This window comes from Pistacia vera, unplaced genomic scaffold, assembly GCF_008641045.1.
Source record: "Pistacia vera cultivar Batoury unplaced genomic scaffold, PisVer_v2 Contig372, whole genome shotgun sequence".
NCBI classification, from domain to species: Eukaryota; Viridiplantae; Streptophyta; class Magnoliopsida; order Sapindales; family Anacardiaceae; genus Pistacia; species Pistacia vera.
The window spans coordinates 154,608-175,229 of record NW_022196193.1 but is presented as its reverse complement, the minus strand read 5'-3'; the positions used below and the strand labels follow the sequence as shown (position 1 = coordinate 175,229).

At 41.1% G+C, this 20,622-nt stretch overlaps 1 protein-coding gene across 1 annotated transcript; it reads left to right on the top strand.

The window, feature by feature from the left end:
* Window positions 1-8,125: 8,125 nt before the first annotated feature.
* On the top strand, window positions 8,126-9,424 carry LOC116140397. The gene has a single exon (XM_031426037.1). The coding sequence runs from the start codon at window positions 8,126-8,128 to the stop codon at window positions 9,422-9,424; it is 1,299 nt and encodes a 432-aa protein (XP_031281897.1).
* The last annotated feature ends 11,198 nt before the right edge of the window (window positions 9,425-20,622 follow it).

Genomic DNA, 20,622 nt, shown 5'->3' with positions numbered 1-20,622 from the left:
AATTTGCCTCTTCTTAGGCTGTTGGGCTGTCATCTTCTGCCTCGGACGAACATCTGAGGGCTGGGGAGCACCCGCAGGTCAGACCGAAGCACTAACCGACGCCTTTCCGACGGGGGGACCGGTGGGAGCACCTCCAGTCGGTCCAATGGCCCCCACTCTAGGGAAGGTGAATTGCCTTGCTTGTGGCAATCTGGACACCTTTGGAGGCATGGTCGCTGCATATGAACGTCGTTAGCAAAACAGTTCGATACACACACAACAAAAATAAACCAAGGTTGCGAAGCTTACTCGGTGGGGGCTTTAAGGTAGCTTCTGAGTTGAAAAAGCCGTATTTTCGCAAGTTTACGGTTGTCACAAGCAATCTAGCGTTGCGACTTTCTTCGGGCAAAAAGCCGAAGGTAGTAATCCTGTCTAGATCCGCAAGGAGCTCTAAACTGGTCGTTTTGTTAATTGCAAAGAAAATAAGAACTTGTTTGCAAAGACCAAAAAAAAGTTCACAAAGCGATAAGGAAGGAAAACCTACTCGGATCCTGGAAGTAGCAAAGGCCGTCATAACGAAAGAAAAAGAACTTCGTCTCATACACCCCCGCATTGCTTGGGTAACTATGTATTCCCGCTCCAATGGTGGTTCGCCTGGAAAGGTAGTAGGAATCTTTGTCCTTACTCTTTTTTAGGATATACGAACAACCAAGCTCTAGCGCAGTTAGCTCACCCAGCCCGTTTTCACGGCACGCAATGTACATGGCCACTGTTATCATGTACGCGTTCGGTGTGTGCTACAAAGGTGCAATCCCGAAATGGTCGAGGACCAGCCCTCGTGGAAGATTCTGAGCTGTGCGTGTCCTGTCTCAAAAGACCTCCATGCTAATAGCGTATTAGTCTATCACCCTTTGGAGCTCTTCGTCAGTAAGCATCGACAGGATCTCTTGAGGGGAACTCGCAGAAGCATCTTGCGCAGTTGAATTGGTCCCTTCCTCGGCTCTAGTCGTTGAGGGGTCCATTCTACAATGGTCTACAAAAGCAACAAGCAGGGAATCGTTCAGTCCTCGTACACTATTCTGTACGATGACGTGGAAGGAAATAATAAATATTTCCTCCCTTAAACCCTAGAAAAACCGTAACAGAGTACTTTTAGAGCCACCATTAATAGCTCAATCCCGAAGAGAGTATTTCATCTTCGGTCAACTACCGACGAACTATCGTCACATGACGACTACCGAAAACAACAATAAAAGTAGTAGAAGGACAATCCTTACCTCCTGAAATGAGAAGATCGATCCTTCTGCTTCAAATATCAAGTGCGCACCGGTCTGAAAAGCAAAGAAATAGAGTTCACGAAAATCTCTTGCTCTCTCTAAAAAGATGAATATTGTGGCATTGCCTGAAGTAAATCTGGGTTTTATAGTGAAGGAAAAGGCGCTTTGGTTTCCCAGATTCAAACGACGTTTGGGCAAAAAATGTATCTGACTGTTGATCATGACCACATGTCGCGAATCAACAAAGAAGAGTGACCATCACGCCTCAAGAAACCAAATCGTCGTTCTTTTCTGTTGAAAAACTCAAGCGACAGCACGTTCTCCCTCCTCCACATTAAATGCGCCCACGTTCGCATTTAATGCTCTGATAGGAAATGTCGTTTCAACATGGCTCGCATTTAATGCGCATGGTTGTCACTTATTGCGCATAAGGCACGTCTGTCAGAACAGAAGGCATTTCATTAAATGCACCTGCAAGCAAAAGCGTAAGGGAAAAACACCTGAAGAGGTCGTTATGAAAAACACTATTCGTCTTGTAAGTTGTGAAGCGACGTAACTCTTCAATCTCATCTCATCAGTTGCGAGCAACGTGATCCTTTGTTCTTAACAAAACCTGCTAAGGGTAATCAGGTCACAGAATTCAGTCCAGGTCGGCATAATCATTATGGCACTGAATACGATCTAAAGTCAGGTCGCTGACTTTATAGCGAATATTGTTTCAGGTTGCTTGTGTTGAAATATGTTCTTGACCTCTTTGCAAGCAGGTGTAGTCAACCATTATCTCTTCAAACGCATCAAGTCAAGGCATAATTATGTAGTTTCCAAGGTTCGATCCTCAAACCTTAAAAACTAGGGGACTTCTATAATGCCTGAAAAAGTAGGGCTGACGTAGAGCCCAATCAGCGTAAATGGTCAGAGCCTAGGCAGATCCTACAACCATTCAGACGTTGCCACGTCGCATGCTGGCATGAGCAGCATGCTCCTGCCACTGTAGTGGGTGCGCGCTAGACTGATGAAAGGCTGGAGGTCGTCCACATGCCCAACCCCTGTACTAAACGAGGAAATCACTCGAGTGGGGTCAGCAACGGGACGCAAAGAAGGATTGGCACGGTACCTGCCCCCTTTTTACGGATTCTGTAATCATTATTCTAATTCGTCCCACTATAAATAGAGAGCTCCTCTCCCGTTTGTGGGATTGGCTCATTTTCACTCTGTAATAGCTAAATTGTCTCTGTAATAGCTTATTCTCTCTTCTGTAATCATTTGCAAGCCAGCTCGCTGAACGCGACCTGACCCTCCATATTAATACAACATCAGTGGACGTAGAAGTCGCTTGCTTAAGCATCCGAACCACTTTAAAACATTATTTCTTCACCTATTATTCATTTCACTACCCCCATTCGCATGTGTCTTCTGGGCCAGCTCAGCATTTCACACGTGCGTTTAATTGGTGTCAAAATCACGCATCAACACAAGACTAACGTATCTTTTAAAATTTCACCGCGTTTCCAAAAACCTTCCCATTCGTAGAGAACTCGGCACTCCAGAATAATTGTTTGGGAAGTTGATCAAGTTCTTCTTGGTTTAACAATGAACTTGTCGTCATTATCACAAACTAAGAAAAATTAACAGTTTAATTTCCTGGAAAAAATTCATGATACCCCAATATATAATTGTAAAGCCTATGTAAACATTTATTGATTATTGTAGATTCTGGAACAAAAATATATTTCTTACTATGTATGAGTTACAAGCTTTATCCAAGATTGGTTTGGCTGAGATTGAGATTGATTTTGATTTGAGTACATTATACATACAATATAACTTCCATAAATTAATATTTGATAAACTAATAACCTCTATTGTATAATAACAAGTTGAAAGGTCCGCGCTAGGCCTGTAATCGAACCGAACACGAACGAACACTCCCATTTGAAACTCATTCGATAAGCATGAAGGAATTTGTGTTCAAACTCGAACGAACACAAGATGACTGTTCGAGTTCGTTTGATTAACAAAACGATCAGTTCGTGATCGTTCGACTTAACTCGTTTGACTAACTCGTTCGACTAACTCATAAATATCTGTTCGAATAATTCGTTCGATAACTTTTAAATACCTGTTCAAATAAAAAATATACACCAACTTTCCAATTCATGCTCTAAAAAAAAAATATACAACAATTTATAATTCATAACCATTTAATTCAGCATTTGAAAATAAACCAACTCTCTATCTATATTTATATTTTAAATAAATCAATAAAAACTCAATAAATTAAAATAAGTAGCCATCATAAATAATAAAACTTCAAAATAAATTTAACAGAACAATAAATCGTTCAAAACAAATTTGGTTCAATATCAAACATGACACAAACAAAAGGAATTTGCATTTTGCATAAACAATACAGCACAACCAAAAGGATTCCAACAAGAGTGAACATGCCACTATATAGTACATAGTGTGAACATACAAAAGAAAAAAAAAATTGAAAATCATTAGTAATAATAGACTGATTTTAAATATGGCTACACTTAAAAAAGTAATCATATATCAATATACTTGATTCAATTGATGGGAAGATCAATCTCCAATTGCTCCTCTATCTAAAATACACAAAGGAAAAAAAAAAATTAAGTTAGAATAAACATCAAACCATTAAAATAATTAAATCATTAGTGGTATGAGGGTTTATTGTATTATATGATCAATACAAATGTGTGATTAATTTAGGTTTAATTAAGCTATTATGTTATTAAATTTGGCATGCTATATATCACTTGAGTATACAATATGTTATGTTCATAAATTTGTCATATTATATTTAATTAAGCTATTATATTATTAAATTTGTCATGCTATATATCACTTAATTATAAAATATGTTATGTTCATCAATTTACCATACTATATTTAACTAAGCCATTATATTATTAAATTTATTCTACTATACATCATTTGATTATACAATATGTTATGTTCATCAATTTACCATACTATATTGATTATTTATTAATTGAAATGATATCTTATAATATTTAATTATTGATTACATTTGGAAAAATATGAAGCTATTATATTATTGGATTTGCTATATCATATATCACTTGATTATACAATCTATTATGTTATTAAATTTGTCATGCTATGCATCATATTAATTTATTACTTTTTAATTAAAATACTATATACTTATATATTTAATTATTGATAACATTTGGGAAAAAAAAAATCCAAAGATATTATATATATAAGAAAAACAAAAGCATCATAATATTTTATTATTGATTACCATAAAAAAAAATTCATCCAAACTAAACCAAACATAATATAAAAATAAAAAAAATATAAATTATAATAATGTATACCATGTTTTTCGAACATAAATGAACGAATAATCAAACAGATTATTCGCGAACGGATGGATCAATCGAACGTATAATGTTCACAAACATAATTGAACGAACATCCCATGTTCGAACTCGAATTGAACATATTATCGAACAAACATCGAACTGTTCGCGAACAGTTTATTATCAAGTTGAGTCGAACAGTTATCGAACGAACATCGAGCTGTTCGCGAACAGTTTGGTTCGTTTGTAGCCCTAGTCTGCGCAACTTATGAAAGTGGTTTTGAGTTTTGATACCATGTTTGTTTGAATAATTAGATGTTTCAATTGGTTGATATCTACTATAAAAGTACAAACATTATATAGGTTGGAGATGATCTACTGAATCTTCTAATTATGTTAGTTATAAATTACAAAATATACTAATATAGTTAGGAAATTATACAATATAAATAGTATCCTAAAACTGACAAAAATAAGAGATTAAAAAATATATTAAATATTTATATAGAGAGAGAGAGATATTTAAACAATCAATACATTAATTTAATAAAGAAGTGATAATTTTTATAAAGAGATGACAGCGTCTATAATGTATTGTGTATAACTGTATATCATATTATTCATTTATCAAGTCAATATATATATAGTACCATATGCATACATTATTTCTCATTCATCAATCTAAATTATCAATGTATATAATTTTTAAATAATAGTGTGTATATGTAATGAAATTTTATTGATTTTATTGACAAACTGTTAAGAGTTGAAAAAGATGAATCCCTTTACACCTATTCTCATATTGGCTTTTGAAGCTAAAACGTGTCAAACTTTTCATTGCCGTGAGCCCGTAACCAATAAATACAGACATTATATATACACAATAAAATTTGTTAACTTATGGACAAATTTGTAAACGGATATTATTCTAATTATTTAATGAAAAAACCCTCAAATCCGATCATCATTGTTTGTGTGATTTACTGTAGTTTGGTTACAAATTATTCTTCTGATTTTTGGTTTTCGATTATTGGTTCAACATGTGGATTTATTTTACAAAAATGTTAGACAAAATACTTGTTCGGCAGGTTCGGCTAATGCCTTCTTACAATTCAACATCCACTATTATGGTTCACCACATGGCTTCTCATAATTTGGCAGTGAAATTGATGTTTTAGCAAAAGAATACAGAACATTAAATTACATTTAGCAAAAAAAAAAAAAAAAAAAAAAAGAATACGAGACATTAAATTACATTTAACAGAAGCTATAGTACTACTCAATAGTCAAAAGAGTTATTACCTTTAGCGCAAAATGGATCAGCAGATGACTTAATACAATCCTACATCACAATTGTAAACAAAATAATGAGTCCGCATGGTTCGACATGTACATTTTATTTACAGAAATATTAGACAGGATAATGGTTCGGCATTATTCGACTATTGACTTCTTACAATTCAACAGCCAATATTATGGTTCACCAAATGACTTCTCATAATAATTATGTAGTGAAATTGATGTTTTAGCAAAAGAATACAGGACATTACATTAAGCAGAACCTATATTACTACAAAAGAGTTATTACCTTTAGCAGGAACTATATTGTAACTATGAGGAGAAGTTTCTTCTTTCCACCAATCGTATATACCTACATCAAATTACAATAAAAAATATTGTCAATAAAGTGACAGTAACAAAACATATCAAATATATACAAATTAAAGATTGAGCACCTCTCTTTATTTCTGTTAATGATGTACCAAAACATAAATATATTTCTACATTTATAGGAATCTCATTAATATGAAGAATACAAAATATCAATCCCTTCATGTTAGGGCCAAAAAATGTCTTCGGCCCAAATAGGCCCAAAGACGAAGACACCTTCAACAAAGCTCGGAATCATGGCCCAATTCCGATTGGGCCCGCAACCGATTTCGCCCACCAGGTCCGTTTGGTACACCTACCCAGTTGCCCACTACTTAGACCCAATCACCACAAGCCCGGTTCATTTAGGCCTCACCGTCGGTTTATCTAGGCCCAAGCCCTATGATCCTAGACCACCTTCTAGACTTAAGATCTACTTGGAGCCAAGGGTCGCCTACTTACCTTGGTACTACCCAAACTCTATCAAAGAGGTCCATCACTATCCTAATTCAGCTAAGATCCGTGTCTTAGACCCACTGGGACTCCCTTTCATACTAAGGTAAGGAAGCCAAATGTTCTCCTTTTTCACAAAACCTCAACTCCAAGGACTCACAGTCCTACCAGGATTTGAAGATCCTACAATCGCTATTTAAACAGAGGTCAACCCTCTCACAAGGGACACAAACATTACGCCTTCAGACCCTGCAGTTCTCACTCTCGAGAATTTCGCATCACAACCGTAGTTATAGTCTTTGACTAGACTTTTGGTAACCTTCTCTCTCCCTAACCCTCACTAAATTAGCCTCACTCGGCCTTGCTGACTTGAGCGTCGAAGTGCCTACGAAAAAACCACCCCGGTGTTTCCCGTTCGCTTCACGCTTGTTTTCTTGCGTGTTTAGGTACAGCGGTGTTTTCTTCATGCTTCTCTCTCCCTAACCCTCACTAAATTAGCCTTACTCGACCTTACTGACTTGAGCGTCAAAGTGCCTATGACAAACACCACTCCGGTGTTTCCTGTTCGCTCCACGCTTGTTTTCTTACGTGTGCAGGTACAGCAGATTGCTAGTGGCCTCAACCTCATGGGATTAGACCCTATTTTCATAAAGGTATATTTTTTTGCATCTATAGTTTGGCGCCCACCGTGGGGTCTCTGGCAATCATTCATCTTTCAAACCCTACTTTATAAGGAAACTCCCTATGATTGAAAATTCAGATAACACCAATCCTAGCCTCGAGGCCAGACTCGAAGCTTTAACTGCCCTTATGCAACAACACTCAGACAAGGTGGCAGCATTGGAAGCTGAAAACACCGCCATCTAGACCGAAAATGCCTCCATCCGGGCCGAAAACTAGTCTGTAAAAGAGAAGGTAGGTCAATTTTATGACCTTGAGCTTCAGTCTTGTTAGGTATAACCCAATCATTTCCACACATCAGTTCCGTTCATGCAGCCTCTCCAGACTCTAGATCATAGACCAACGATCTTGGATACAAGATCGCAACAACTCTATTCATCACTAGTGGACGATTCAGCCCTAAATCCAATTGTGCGGGGACTACCAATGGAGCCACTCTCGGTCGACCTGCTTTAAGCACGAGATCAAGACATCCAAGTTACAGAAAGCCTACCACAACAAGAGCCACCCATCTTTGCCATCCCGTCTCATCTCCAATCAACCATTCCTACCCAAACCCCATTTGGCTCGATTCATCCTCGTGGGTCGAGTGGGCTCCCTCACCTTTAATCCACCCCACTTGACTCCATCTATCCCCACGGACTGAGCGACTCCCAAATAACCCCTCTAACCATCCATGCAGGCTGAAACACCCGATTAGTCACAATGGGAACCATCTAACCGGAGGGAATGAATGGAGATCCGAGTTACCAAGCGGTACATGATGGAATGGTTCGCCAAGCTACCCCACGTGACTTGACCCAAAGAAACGTATCAAGTGTGAATCACATGACCAACCAAGCCAATCAGGCCGACCTGGTGGCCTCTGCCTCGCCCATGGAGCAGATATTGGCCAAAAGATTGGCTAACATAAAGGCGATGATGAGGCGTATACCTAGAGTACCAATCCCAACCAAAAAGAGCCAACCTCACTGCTATGTCGATTCACCCTTTCACTGCTATACCGATTTACCCTTTGTGGATGCAATCGCACTAGCCGAGATGCCACACAAATTCACCATCACTAGCATGAAGCCTTACGATGGCACAACCAACTCGGATGACCACATAGCCTCATACAAGCAGCGGATGTTTGCTACCTCGATACCCCGAACACTAAGGGAAGCCTGCATGTGTAAGAGCTTCGGCTCAAGCCTCTCCAAACCAGCCCTTCAATGGTACATTAACCTTCCAAACAACTCAATCAACTCATTTTCCCAACTCACTGACACCTTCGTTGAACAATTCGCCAGTAGCAAGAAACTAGAGAAGTTATCAGCTGACCTGTACATAGTCTACCAGAAGAGGGGGGAGTCGTTGAGAGAGTACGTCAGCAGATTCAACAAAGAAAAAATCTCTATCCCATCCTATAATCCAGAAACAGTGGTAGATGCTTTCAGAAAGGGCCTCCTCCCAAATGGAGAACTATACAAAGACTTGACAAAGCTCGGCTGCACCACAATAGAAGACGCCTTAGCCAGAGTTGTGATCCAAATCAGGTGGGAGGAAGATGAGGTGAATCGAATGAGGCATGCCAGATATGATGACCGTCACCAAAGGCAGAATGAAAGAAGGCCAGAGTTCAGATCGTTTGAGCCCCCTCCCCGCAATTCGAGCAGAATAAAAAAATCATACGACTGCCAGTCAACTAGAGCCGAAAATAGACTATCTGGATCAAACCAATTCAAAGTTCTAAAGTATAACCTCAACGTCGAACCAGCCCATGTCGTGGCAATCATGAAAGGAATGAGACCTACTGTAAAGTGGCCACCCAAGCTCAATCTCGACGCAAAGAGGGACACGACCAAGTGGTGCGAATTCCACGGCGATCATGGTCATAACACCGTCGATTGCATTGCCCTAAGATTGGAAGTCATAGCACTACTGAAAATGGGACATCTCCAAGACTTATTGACAGAGAAAGCGAAGAATACAGTCGGCAAAGAAGCTCGAAAGAAACATCTCCCCCTCCACGAGAACCAACACTAAAAAGGTTCTACTCTATTATCTCTAGAAGGTCAGAAATCAGTAGGGTGAGTTATTCCTCAGCCAAGTGCTATGCCCAAGCCAACCATCACCTAGAAGTCTGGTCCATTCATCCATCCCCTCGGGTGTAGACCAACCAAGTCATTTAGTTTGAAGATGACGAGCCAGTCACCCTTGTCGCCCCTCATCATGATGCTTTGGTCATCTCCCTCTAGATCGCCAACATCCTAGTCAAGAGAGTATTCGTAAACGAGGGATCCTCAACAAACATCCTCTTCCTTGAAGCAGTGAAGGCCATGAGACTGGATGAATCAAACATCAGCAGATAACCAACCATATCGGTCGGGTTTAGTTCTGAGCAGAAGTACACCATTAGTGAAATTTCCTTACTTGTCTACGCCAGCGGAGTTAACAAGCAAACCATCTTCCTAGTGCTCGATTGCCCCTCACCATACAACGTCATCTTAGGTCGACCCTGATTCCACGACATGCGAGCTATCTCATCCACCTTCTATCAAACTATCAGGTTTCCAACAAAATGGGGAGTAAGAGAAATCAAGGGCAATCCTAAGGCCTCTAGAGACTGCTACAAAAACGCCTTCAAAGGCAAAGGTCATGCTTCATAGCAACTACAATCCCATCTAACCCCTTCGACCGAGTCAGATCAACCATCCATGGAAGAGTTGGATAAAGTATAGATACATCTGGATCACCCCAACCGAAAGACCCAGATAGGCTCTCGCCTTAGGCCTAAAATAAGAGAACGACTTATAGATTTCCTTAAACAAAATCAAGACTACTTCACCTGGTCCCACGCGAACATGACAACAGTCAGCCCCAAGGCAATCATCCACCACCTCCACACAGATCCAGATCACCCTCTAGTGAAGCAAAGGCAAAGGAAGTTTGCACCAGAACACAACTAGGTTGTCAATGAAGAGATTGACAAACTACTGAGTAACGGACTGATAAGAGAAGTCCACTACCCTAATTGGCTAGCAAACGTTGTGGTCGTGAAGAAAAAGAACGGAAAGTGGAGGGTCTACATAGACTTCACGAATTTGAACAAAGCATGCCCCAAGGACTCCTTCCCACTCCCACATAGCGACATGATGGTCGATGCGACAATAGATCATAAACTCCTAAGTTTTATGGATGCCTTCTTAGGGTACAATCAGATTTTGATGCACACAGACGACCAGGAGAAAACAACCTTCATCACAGAGAGGTGAACTACTACTACAAAGTAATGTCTTTTGGTCTTAAGAACATCAGGGCCACCTACTAACGGTTGGTCAACAGAATGTTTGTCAAACACCTCAGAGAGACCATGAAAGTATACGTTGACGACATGCTCGTCAAGTTCTTTATGGCCAAGCAGCACCTCCTTTGCAATTGAGGAATCTAGCTCCCTGAAAAACCTGAAAAACGTAGCACTGGTCAGAATAACGAAAAATCTGGNTAGCAAAACGTTCGACGACAAATTTTGGAGGAGCCTTCAACGTGCGTTTGTTTCTCTTAACTCATGTTGTATATTTATGCAGATTTTAATTTAATATAAATTGTTAAAATCATACCCTTGATCTTGGCTCATGTAAACGATCCTGTTATATTAATTTTTCGTTTCCGCTGCGTATTCGGGACCGTTTACTAACAAGTACAACATGAAGCTGAATCCAGCCAAATGTTTTTTCGGGGTCTCATCAGGAAAATTCTTGGGATACATGGTAACTCAGCATGGGATAGAAGCCAACCCTAACCGAATCTAGGCGATCCTCAACATACCATCACCAACTTGCATCAAAGATGTCCAACACCTCGCGGGATGAGTAGCTGTCTTGAGCTACTTCATCTCCAGATCCGCTGGCAAGTGCCACCATTTCGTCGTCACACTCAAGAAATCCAAGAAATTTGAGTATACCCCCACCTATGAGGAGGCCCTACAATAGTTAAAGAGGTACATAACCTCTCCTCCGCTCCTTTCCAAGCCCGTGGTTGGGGAAAAGCTTTACACCTATTTGGCGGTCTCAAAGACAGCCATCTCAGCAGTATTAGTCTGGGAAGACAATGCGAAGTAGCTACTGGTTTACTATGAAAGCAAATCACTCCTCGATACTGAGACACGATACAGGCAGCTGGAGAAACTGGCACTCGCCCTCATCGATGCATCCAGGAAGCTCATACCATACTTTCAATACCACTCCATAGTCGTCCTCACCTCCTTCCCACTCAAGAAGATACTCCATAAGCCAAAGTTATTAGGCTAACTCACACAATAGATAGTAGAGCTTAGTGAGTTTGATATATCTTTCCACTGGCAGACTTTATTGTTGATTTCACCCCGAACACCACCATCCAGGCAAAAAAGGAGTTATTGTGCATGAACAGCGGATCGCATTCGAAGTGGACTCTCTCAGTAGATGGCTCAAGCAACGTGAATGGAAGTGGGCTTGGCGTTGTACTTATTACACCAGAAAGGGATATCAACCAACGAGCCATACGATGTGGGTTCAAGTGCACAAACAATGAAGCCAAATATGGAGCTCTCATCGTTGGACTCTCTCTAGCCAAAGAGATTGGAGTAAGGAAGTTGGAGGTAAAATCCGACTCTCAACTCGTAGTCAACCAACTACAAGGCACTTACCAAGCCCGAGACTCGAAGATGATAGCTTACTTGAACTTGGTCATAGAAATGCAGACTGCCTTCAAAGAATTATCCATCACCCAAGTCCCAAGAGCAGAGAACACCCATGCTAATGCCCTTGCCAACCTCGGCTCAACCCTTCAAGGCTCCTCCTAATCGTCCATTACACTACTGTTCTTCCAATGGCCAGTCGCTTGGAAGGAACACCCAATAAACAAGTTGCCCAAAGAAGTAATGGATGTCGAACCGGCCAACTCCTGGATGACCCCAATACTCAAATACTTGGAACATAATGAGCTCCCAACTGACAAGAGTGAAACATGTCGACTAAGAGTGAAAGCCGCAAGATTCACCATATACGAGGGCTAACTCCTTAGGAAGTCACTCTTTAGCCCCTACCTTAAAGGCATAAGCCCAGAAGAAGCCAAGCAAGTTCTCGCCGAACTCCATGAAGGAGAATGTGGAAACCATGCAAGAGGATGCAGCCTTGCCCACCGGGTGATCACCACTGGTTACTATTGGCCAACCATACACACTGACTCAGTAGCCTATGTGAAGATATGTGACAACTGTCAGAGGTTCGCCCATGTCTCACACCTCCCACTTAAGCGACTCAACTCCACTCTCACACCTTGGCCATTCATGAAGTGGGGGATGGATATAGTCAGAAAACTCCTGACCACACCCGGGCAGCGGGTCTTCATGTTAGCTGTCACTAACTACTTTACTAAGTGGATTGAAGCCGAAGTACTCACCCACGTCAGAGACCGAGAGGTAAAAGCCTTCATCTGGAAACACGTCATCTGTTGATTTGGAATACCGAAGGAAATAGTCACCGACAATGGATCCTAATTCATCAATTCAGGCTTCAAAGACTTTTGCGACATGTAGGGGATCAAGCTCAGCTTCTCTGCCTCCCGCAACCCCCAATCAAATGGCCAGGCTGAGTCATCAAATAAAACAAGCATGCAGACTTTAAAGAAGTGCCTCTAGAAAGCCAAGGATGCATGGGTAGACGAACTACCCAAGGTCCTCTAGTCCTACCGGACAACATCCCGCTCGTCCACGGGCGAAACCTCTTTCTCCCTTATATATGGATATGAAGTAGTCATCCTAGCCAAAGTATCGGTCCCCTCAACCAGACTCCAATGGTCAAACAAAGAAGCCAACAGCTAGAACTTTTGTCAGAACTTGGACACAGTCAACGAACTACACGAGCGAGCGAACATCCGCAATGTAATCTACCAGCAGCAGGCCGCTCGGCACTACAACCTTAATGTCCAAGTCAGAACTTTCAAACTAGGAGACTAGGTCCTCCACAAAGTCTTTCAAAACACTAAGGACATCAACTCTGGCTAGCTCGGCCCTACCTGGGAGGGTTCCTACAAGATCGCCAAGAAAGTTGGGAAGGGCGCCTACAGACTCCAAACCCCCGAGGGTAAAGACATCAGTAACAGTTGGAATGTAATCCATCTCAAACATTACTATTTTTAGTCAGACTTTCTCCTTGACATTTCTGTTTTCTTGTTTTTGTTTTTAAAAAAGAATGAATGGGCCTATCCACCTCTTTCACCATCAGTCGGCCTCATGGCCTGAATTCAATAAAAGAACTATTCAGTGATAGAGCAACATACACCTTCAATCGGCTCAGACCGATTCATCGGCATACACCTTCAATCGGCTCAAACCGATTCATCAACTTACATCTTCAATCGACTTAGACCGATTCATCAGCATACACCTTCAATCGACCCAGACCGATTCATCGACTTACACTTTCAATCGACTCAGACTGATTCATCAGCTTACACATTCAATCGGCTCAGACCGATTCATCAGCTTACACCTTCAATCGGCTCAAACCGATTCATAAACTTACATATTCAATTGGTTCAGACTTATTCATCGACTTATACCTTTAATCAGCTTAGACCGATTCATCGACTTACACCACCGAATGGCTCAGACCGACCTAGCAACTTAATGGCTTACATATCCGGTCGACCGTACCGACACGCTGCCACGACACTGGCGACTCAGCCACTTGGCCTCGTCCACATCACAGTACAAGTAGTCGGTTCAACCTCCATACATCTACAAGCAATCAACTCATCCATCCACGAGGAAAGCAGCAAAATGGAAACACAAGCAGAAACACAAAGCCTTTAACGGCTAAATATAAGATAAATAAAAAAGCCTCAGGCGGCTAAGTATCGGGTACAAGAAAGGCACACACGCCATGAAAGGGCATCGTAGGCCCCCAAAATACATGAGAAAAGGAAAAATAAACCTAAGGGGCATCATGGCCCACATCGTCAGTGGAAGTCGTCTCACCCGTCTCTAACTTAGTCACCCTATCACTAACCCTAGCGGCCGCCTCTACAACTTGGTCGCCAGCATCCTCCGTAACCGATAGCCCCAGTTGGCTAGCAAGGTCGAATATTTGATCATCTACTCGCTCCTCTGCAAAATCCACACGACCAGTAGCCTCCTCCTATTCCATCTCCTGCAAGAGTTGGATGTCCTCATCCGGGTTCTAGTGGGAGGTGTTCCCAGCCTTTTACTCCAGCATCAGCTCTCCCCCAACCCTGATGATGGCATCATCAGTGATATTGAGGCACTACTCCCTCAGGGACTCGACCTCTGCATTCTTCTCCACCAGCTCCTTCTTCAATCGTTCAAGCTTGGCCTTGACCTCCCTCAGTCACTGCTGGCTCTCTCACTAGGCTTTCTAGGTCGTCGCCTCTCTATGTCGTAGATTGGCATTGGATTTGGATACATCCTGTACCTCTTCTCCAACGACATGATTGATTTCCTGAGGTGTAACAGCTGGTGAAAGCCTGCATGACAAAACAACTCGATTAGTACACAATCACTATAAACACAATAAGGAAAAAATCTGGCTCATACCTGGAAAGCGTGGGAAACCCCCCAGTCAGTAGTCGCGACAATACCCATTTGGTTCAGATAGCTCTCATCCGCTGGGAACAGAAACGAATTAGCCAACTTGCTCATGGAAACCGCGTCCGAATAGGTCAACGCGGAAGCCGGGATACTAAAAGTAAGCATATCAGTCTCCTCATCCAAGACCACGGTCTTGGATGACCCAGCCCTGGCCACAAGTGTCCGACCTGGTGGAGTCATAACCACATCCTCCACCTTTCTCTCCTCTTTGGCCGAAGAGTCCCTCTTTCGCTTCTCGTGACGTCTCGTTATAGATTCACTCACACTTGGGATGATCAACTTCTTCATAAGCTTCTCTGCAATCGTAAATTCCTCAACAGTTAGTGGCTTCAGCCTCGACTTACTGGACAAAATATGATTGCAGTAGCGGATGAGCAGCATACTCCAAGTTTGCTTCAGTGAAGGGAAGGGGATACCTCGCTGAATCGCACCCACTCCGACCCAAAGGTGACTTGTCTTTAGGCTCACCTCCTCCAACACGACCCGTCAACCCCTTAACGCTTTGGGAATAGCAAGAATCTTTTGGGTCTACACGTCCAAGCCATCCCCACTCTGTCCAGTATGGTTGAATTCAAGATCTGCAGAGAGGAAACACAATAAGATTTTAGTAATCAAAACATGGGTAAAGACAAAGTTTCTCACCAATCGCTCGCCAGGTGTATGGAATCTCACCCTGGCCTCTTTCCCCAAAGACCGTTTCACGCCTCATGAAGAAGAAACACTCCTTCCAATTTTTATCACTCAATCGGAGGCCGGTCATGAGGTGAGCCTGATCATGCCTAAGGTTGATCAAGTATCGGCCTTTATCCTTGTCGTTTTCCTTTAGGAAATACGAGTATAACAGCTCTTGCAGCCCAAATGTAAAACCCCTCCCTAACCGGGTATTTCCTAAGTATCCCTTGGCCATTGAGAACCTAGGAAACGCACGCCTAGGAAAGAAGTTTATTTTAAAATCCTATTTAAAGAATAAACCCGTAGTTTAAAAATATATATAATTTTTAATTTAATTTCTAAACTATAATAAGTTCATTGTACAAGTCAAAAAAATATAGTTTCTTTCTTGGAGTAAATTATGAAATCCATAGTAGTACTTACTAGAACATACACACTTTTACAAAATTTACTAGCAATTTGATAAAATTTATTAACACAAACATATATACTCCATTATAACATGGACATATTTACTGCATTATGAGATATAAACATAATTACTACACTAAATACTAGCAAAACCATGCAATAGTCAGCGTCCCTCGGAATCCTCTCCCAGCTTCATGCATTAATCCTTACCTGTAAAACATTTTAAAACATTTCGTGGGGTGAGCGCTAATCGCTCAGTAAGGGAAAATGGCCATTTATAAACTATTAAGGTTCATTATACAAGTATATTACCTAGGACCTTACCTACCTACAAAACATGACCTTCATTCTTTGACAAAACAAGTTCATAAAACATATCATACACTTTGGACTTTTCTCATAAACATAAGTCATAACATAACCATACAGAATATAACATAGAACATATATGACTTATGAAATATTCATATACATGGCATGCTTATTTCTTTTGTCTTTATACTTGATGTTTTAATTAATCTTTGTTATCCGATCAGATTCATTTGAACCATTACCTTGTTCTTGGTCGTCACCTCAAAGGACTCATGGTTTCCATAAGAATTCCATTCCTCTGATCTTGATTTATACCTCAAGAGACTCATGGAATTCATTCTTTAACATTTCATAAGTCAACTAAATAAGCTATATGCATTGCCATTATGAATGCAAACATATGGAATAACATCTCCCATGCTCAATCATACTATTCATTCATTTAACATGTACCTTTGGCCAATTGCACAACTCATCAATCAATTTAGCAAAACTCTATGACATGAATATTCTCCTACTAAATTCCTTAACTTAATTCATTCAATTTCTCATACAATACAAGGAATTTCAATAGTAAGATTATTCAGGGGTTTATTAGAATTAAAAACAAATGGGAATTTCCATTAAGAAGGTGGATGCCATATAGTTCGTCCCTTTTCAAGCAATTTTTCCCTTATCTTCCAATTCGAATTGATTTTTGGCTAAAACATAAAAGTTTTAGGTCTATTTCTCAAATTTTTAATACTTCAAGAATCAACTCAATCGGACTTCTATAACTTCAGTTATGACCGATTCAGTGAAGCATGTACAGTATAAGTCTTAAAAAGCCAAATCCGAATTCTATTCATTTTAACCATGTCACCTTCATTTGCACATTCATATCATTTGCCATATCATTCTAAGTATAAAAGGCCATAAAAACCTCCCTTTTTACAGAACCAAAAAGTGCCAAAACATCGTCCAACTACAAATCTCTTAATTGGCATAATCATCCTCCATATGCACACATACACCAATCAACACACCCATTTAAACAACTCATAACCAAAACATAGCATCACACTCATATTAACATAAATAAATGTAAGTTTCATAAACCCTAGGTGTTATCAATTGTAGTCATAAGGGAGATTTTTTCCTTACCTTAGTATTCAAAGCACAAAGACACTCCTCCTTAGCTCCAAAGGTTCACCCTTTCTACCTTATACACATTACCACTTATGAATTTCTCTTTTAACTAAAAGATCAGAACAACTAGGGTTTTGAAACTCACCTTAAACCCTGAAATTGAAGTTCTTTAAGTGTGGATGGTGATCTCCTTTGAAAACCAACTTGAAATCCTATGAAAATTTGAGAATAAAATGCTTGGATTAGTGGCTTTTATGGTGGATTTGAGAGATGAAGAAGAAGACGATGCATTTGGGGTGTACAAGGCCGACTCCTCTCTCTTAAAACCTTGTAAATATTTATTCCATTGGTACTCTATTATGATTGGTCAATAAAAGTTAGATATAAGGGTTATTGGTCTTAAATTTTTCATATAAGGGTGTTTTGGTCATTTCTACTTTGACTTCTTTAAAACACTTAACAATTAAGCAATCACATTAGGTAAATGACTAATTTACCCTTAGTGCACTTTTATGGATACTTAAATCATATGGATTTTTATAAAAAGACCATTATACCCTTGGTTACCGTTTACGCCATTTAACCATATCAATCAATTTTATGACCATTCTACCCTCATTTCTCTTCAAGGACATCACCTCTTACACTTTATAATGGCCACATCTCAAAATGCATGTAAATTGACCATTTTACCCTTCCATTCAACAAAAAAAGAAAATTACTTGAGAAGGTAAATTTCATACCTTAGGGCATTAGAATAATAATGCGGGGTTTACACCAAACAATTACCTGATTTCGCACACAGAGGTCCTCCAGAGCCATCAACAACCTCCACCCATTCGGTATAATCTAGGTCGGCACAATCATGAAATGGTTCAAGACCTCCCAAACAAGACGAGGGATGGGAAGCCTTAGCCCGTCGTGGAACCATTTCTCATAGGCGCTCACCCAACCTTTTGCCTCACAATCGACCCACTCGTATGACCTTGGCACCCTGATTTTGACAGACTCCGGGATATGATACATCGTCTTGATCTGCCATACATCACTCTCCTTCAATAAGGGCGGATAATCCCTACTCAATATCGCGCTACTAGGCCGACTCGGCTCGTCCTCGAAGCCACTGCTAGTGAAGGGTGAAATCTTGGAATTATCAACTTCATCGGAGTCTTCCCCACTCCTCCCTTGCCTATCCGACTCACCATTACTTTCATCATCACCATTGTTAAGGCATTCCCATACTCATTCCCAACTTCTATCTCTGCCCCACTCAAGTCGCTCGACTTTGACCGCGAATTGAACACTTTGTCCACTCAACCCGGGCGACCGACTGACTTTCAATTCAAAGTTGAACCCTATTTCGAAAGCCCTACTCGCCCAGAGCTACCAACCGATTGGTTCTCAAAACAGTCTAACTCTCCAACCTATATGTGACCTTCGGCTCGGTCTAGGCGACCGACTACCTGCTTACTCAGAACCACTTATGCAGGTCTTTCACCACTCGGTCTGGAAGACTGTGCGACCCAAGTAAATAGCCCTTACCAGAAACCACGCTTCTTCACTCGAAGCAACGCACTCGACTCGATCAAGTAGATCGAGACGAGCTGAATGGGAAACTAACGTAAACAGATTTCATCTTTTACCTCCCCCAAACCCAGAATCTTTGAACCCATACGAAAATTTTTGTGTTTTCTTCATTCACCCCAAACTTCAAAACAAACAACCTAAGTCGCCACTAAATCTACCCCACCCAAAAATGAAGAAACACGGCACCTCCTAGTTTTTTCAAACCCTTTCAAAAAGCTAAAGCAAACTTACCAAACCCCACTCAAATCTCTCCAAAAATGCTACACAAACAAAAAGGAGAAGAAATAGAAACAAAAAGCAGTGCAAAAAACCAATGTTTACCGTGAAAATGGCCAGAATCCACGAAAGAACGTCCACCGCCGCTGAAAAAACTTGAAAACAGGAAGAAAATGCAAAGAAAGAGAAATGAGAGATGAAATGAAGACGCACAGTCACCTCCTCGATTTTATGGACAAAGGTTGGAAAAAGAGACATGTGGCAACCTTGCATTAGTTATGGAACAGAGCGACTCTTCGTTTTCCCACCCAAACCAGGAGCGATCTCCACCACACATGTGTAGCGGATTCACACGCACTCGGAAGACATGACCCCATGCACACGCCTAGCTTAGTCGCTCGGCTAACCTGACCAAGTAGGCATGTCTATCATACAAATTGTCCATTTCCTACGGCCAAGCAAACACATTCTAACACTTCACACCCATTTAGTATGCCCTCCCAACCAAACGGAAGGATCAGAAGTATTACCCTGACCCTTAGGCCCCGTGACAAACCCGGCCAAAAAGTTACAGAGCACCCAATTACTCGGTCATCCCGACCGAACGAGCCAATCACGAGTGGGAAGTGCACATACACCTTTTCATTTGGATTTGACCAATCAGCCTAAGGTTCCACCACTGGAATGACCCTAACGCATTCCACTCGGCTCGTTACACCGACTGAGGACACCTTCTTGGGACAGCTCGCACACCCACTCACTCGGCTCGATACACTAAGTGAGGACACCTTCATAGGACGTTTCACGTATTTTCCCACCCGATGCGACATACCAGGTGAGGATACCTCAAGCAAATTCTTTCATGCTTCCTCTCGATCCGATGCTCTGGGCGAGTCTATCAAGGTCAACTCCACTCCCTCACTCAATTAGATACACCAAGTGAAAGCATGATGATGTTTCGCCTCTACCTGCTCGGCTTGGTGTACCGATTGCATCACCTACAACAAAAGCTATACTATTCATTCTCGCAAACAAAGAAGCAGCACGTTCATATGTTCGACCAGTCGGTCGTGAAGGTCGACTAAGTACACCTCCATGCAACGTCTACTCTCTAAGTTAAACACTCCTTAACTTAGAAAGTGGGGGGCAAACTGTTAGGGTCAAAAAATATCCTCGGCCCGAATAGGCCCAAAGACGAAGACGCCCAATTCTGATTGGGCCTGCAATAGAGTTTGCATATAAGGTCCGTTTGGTACACCTACCCAGT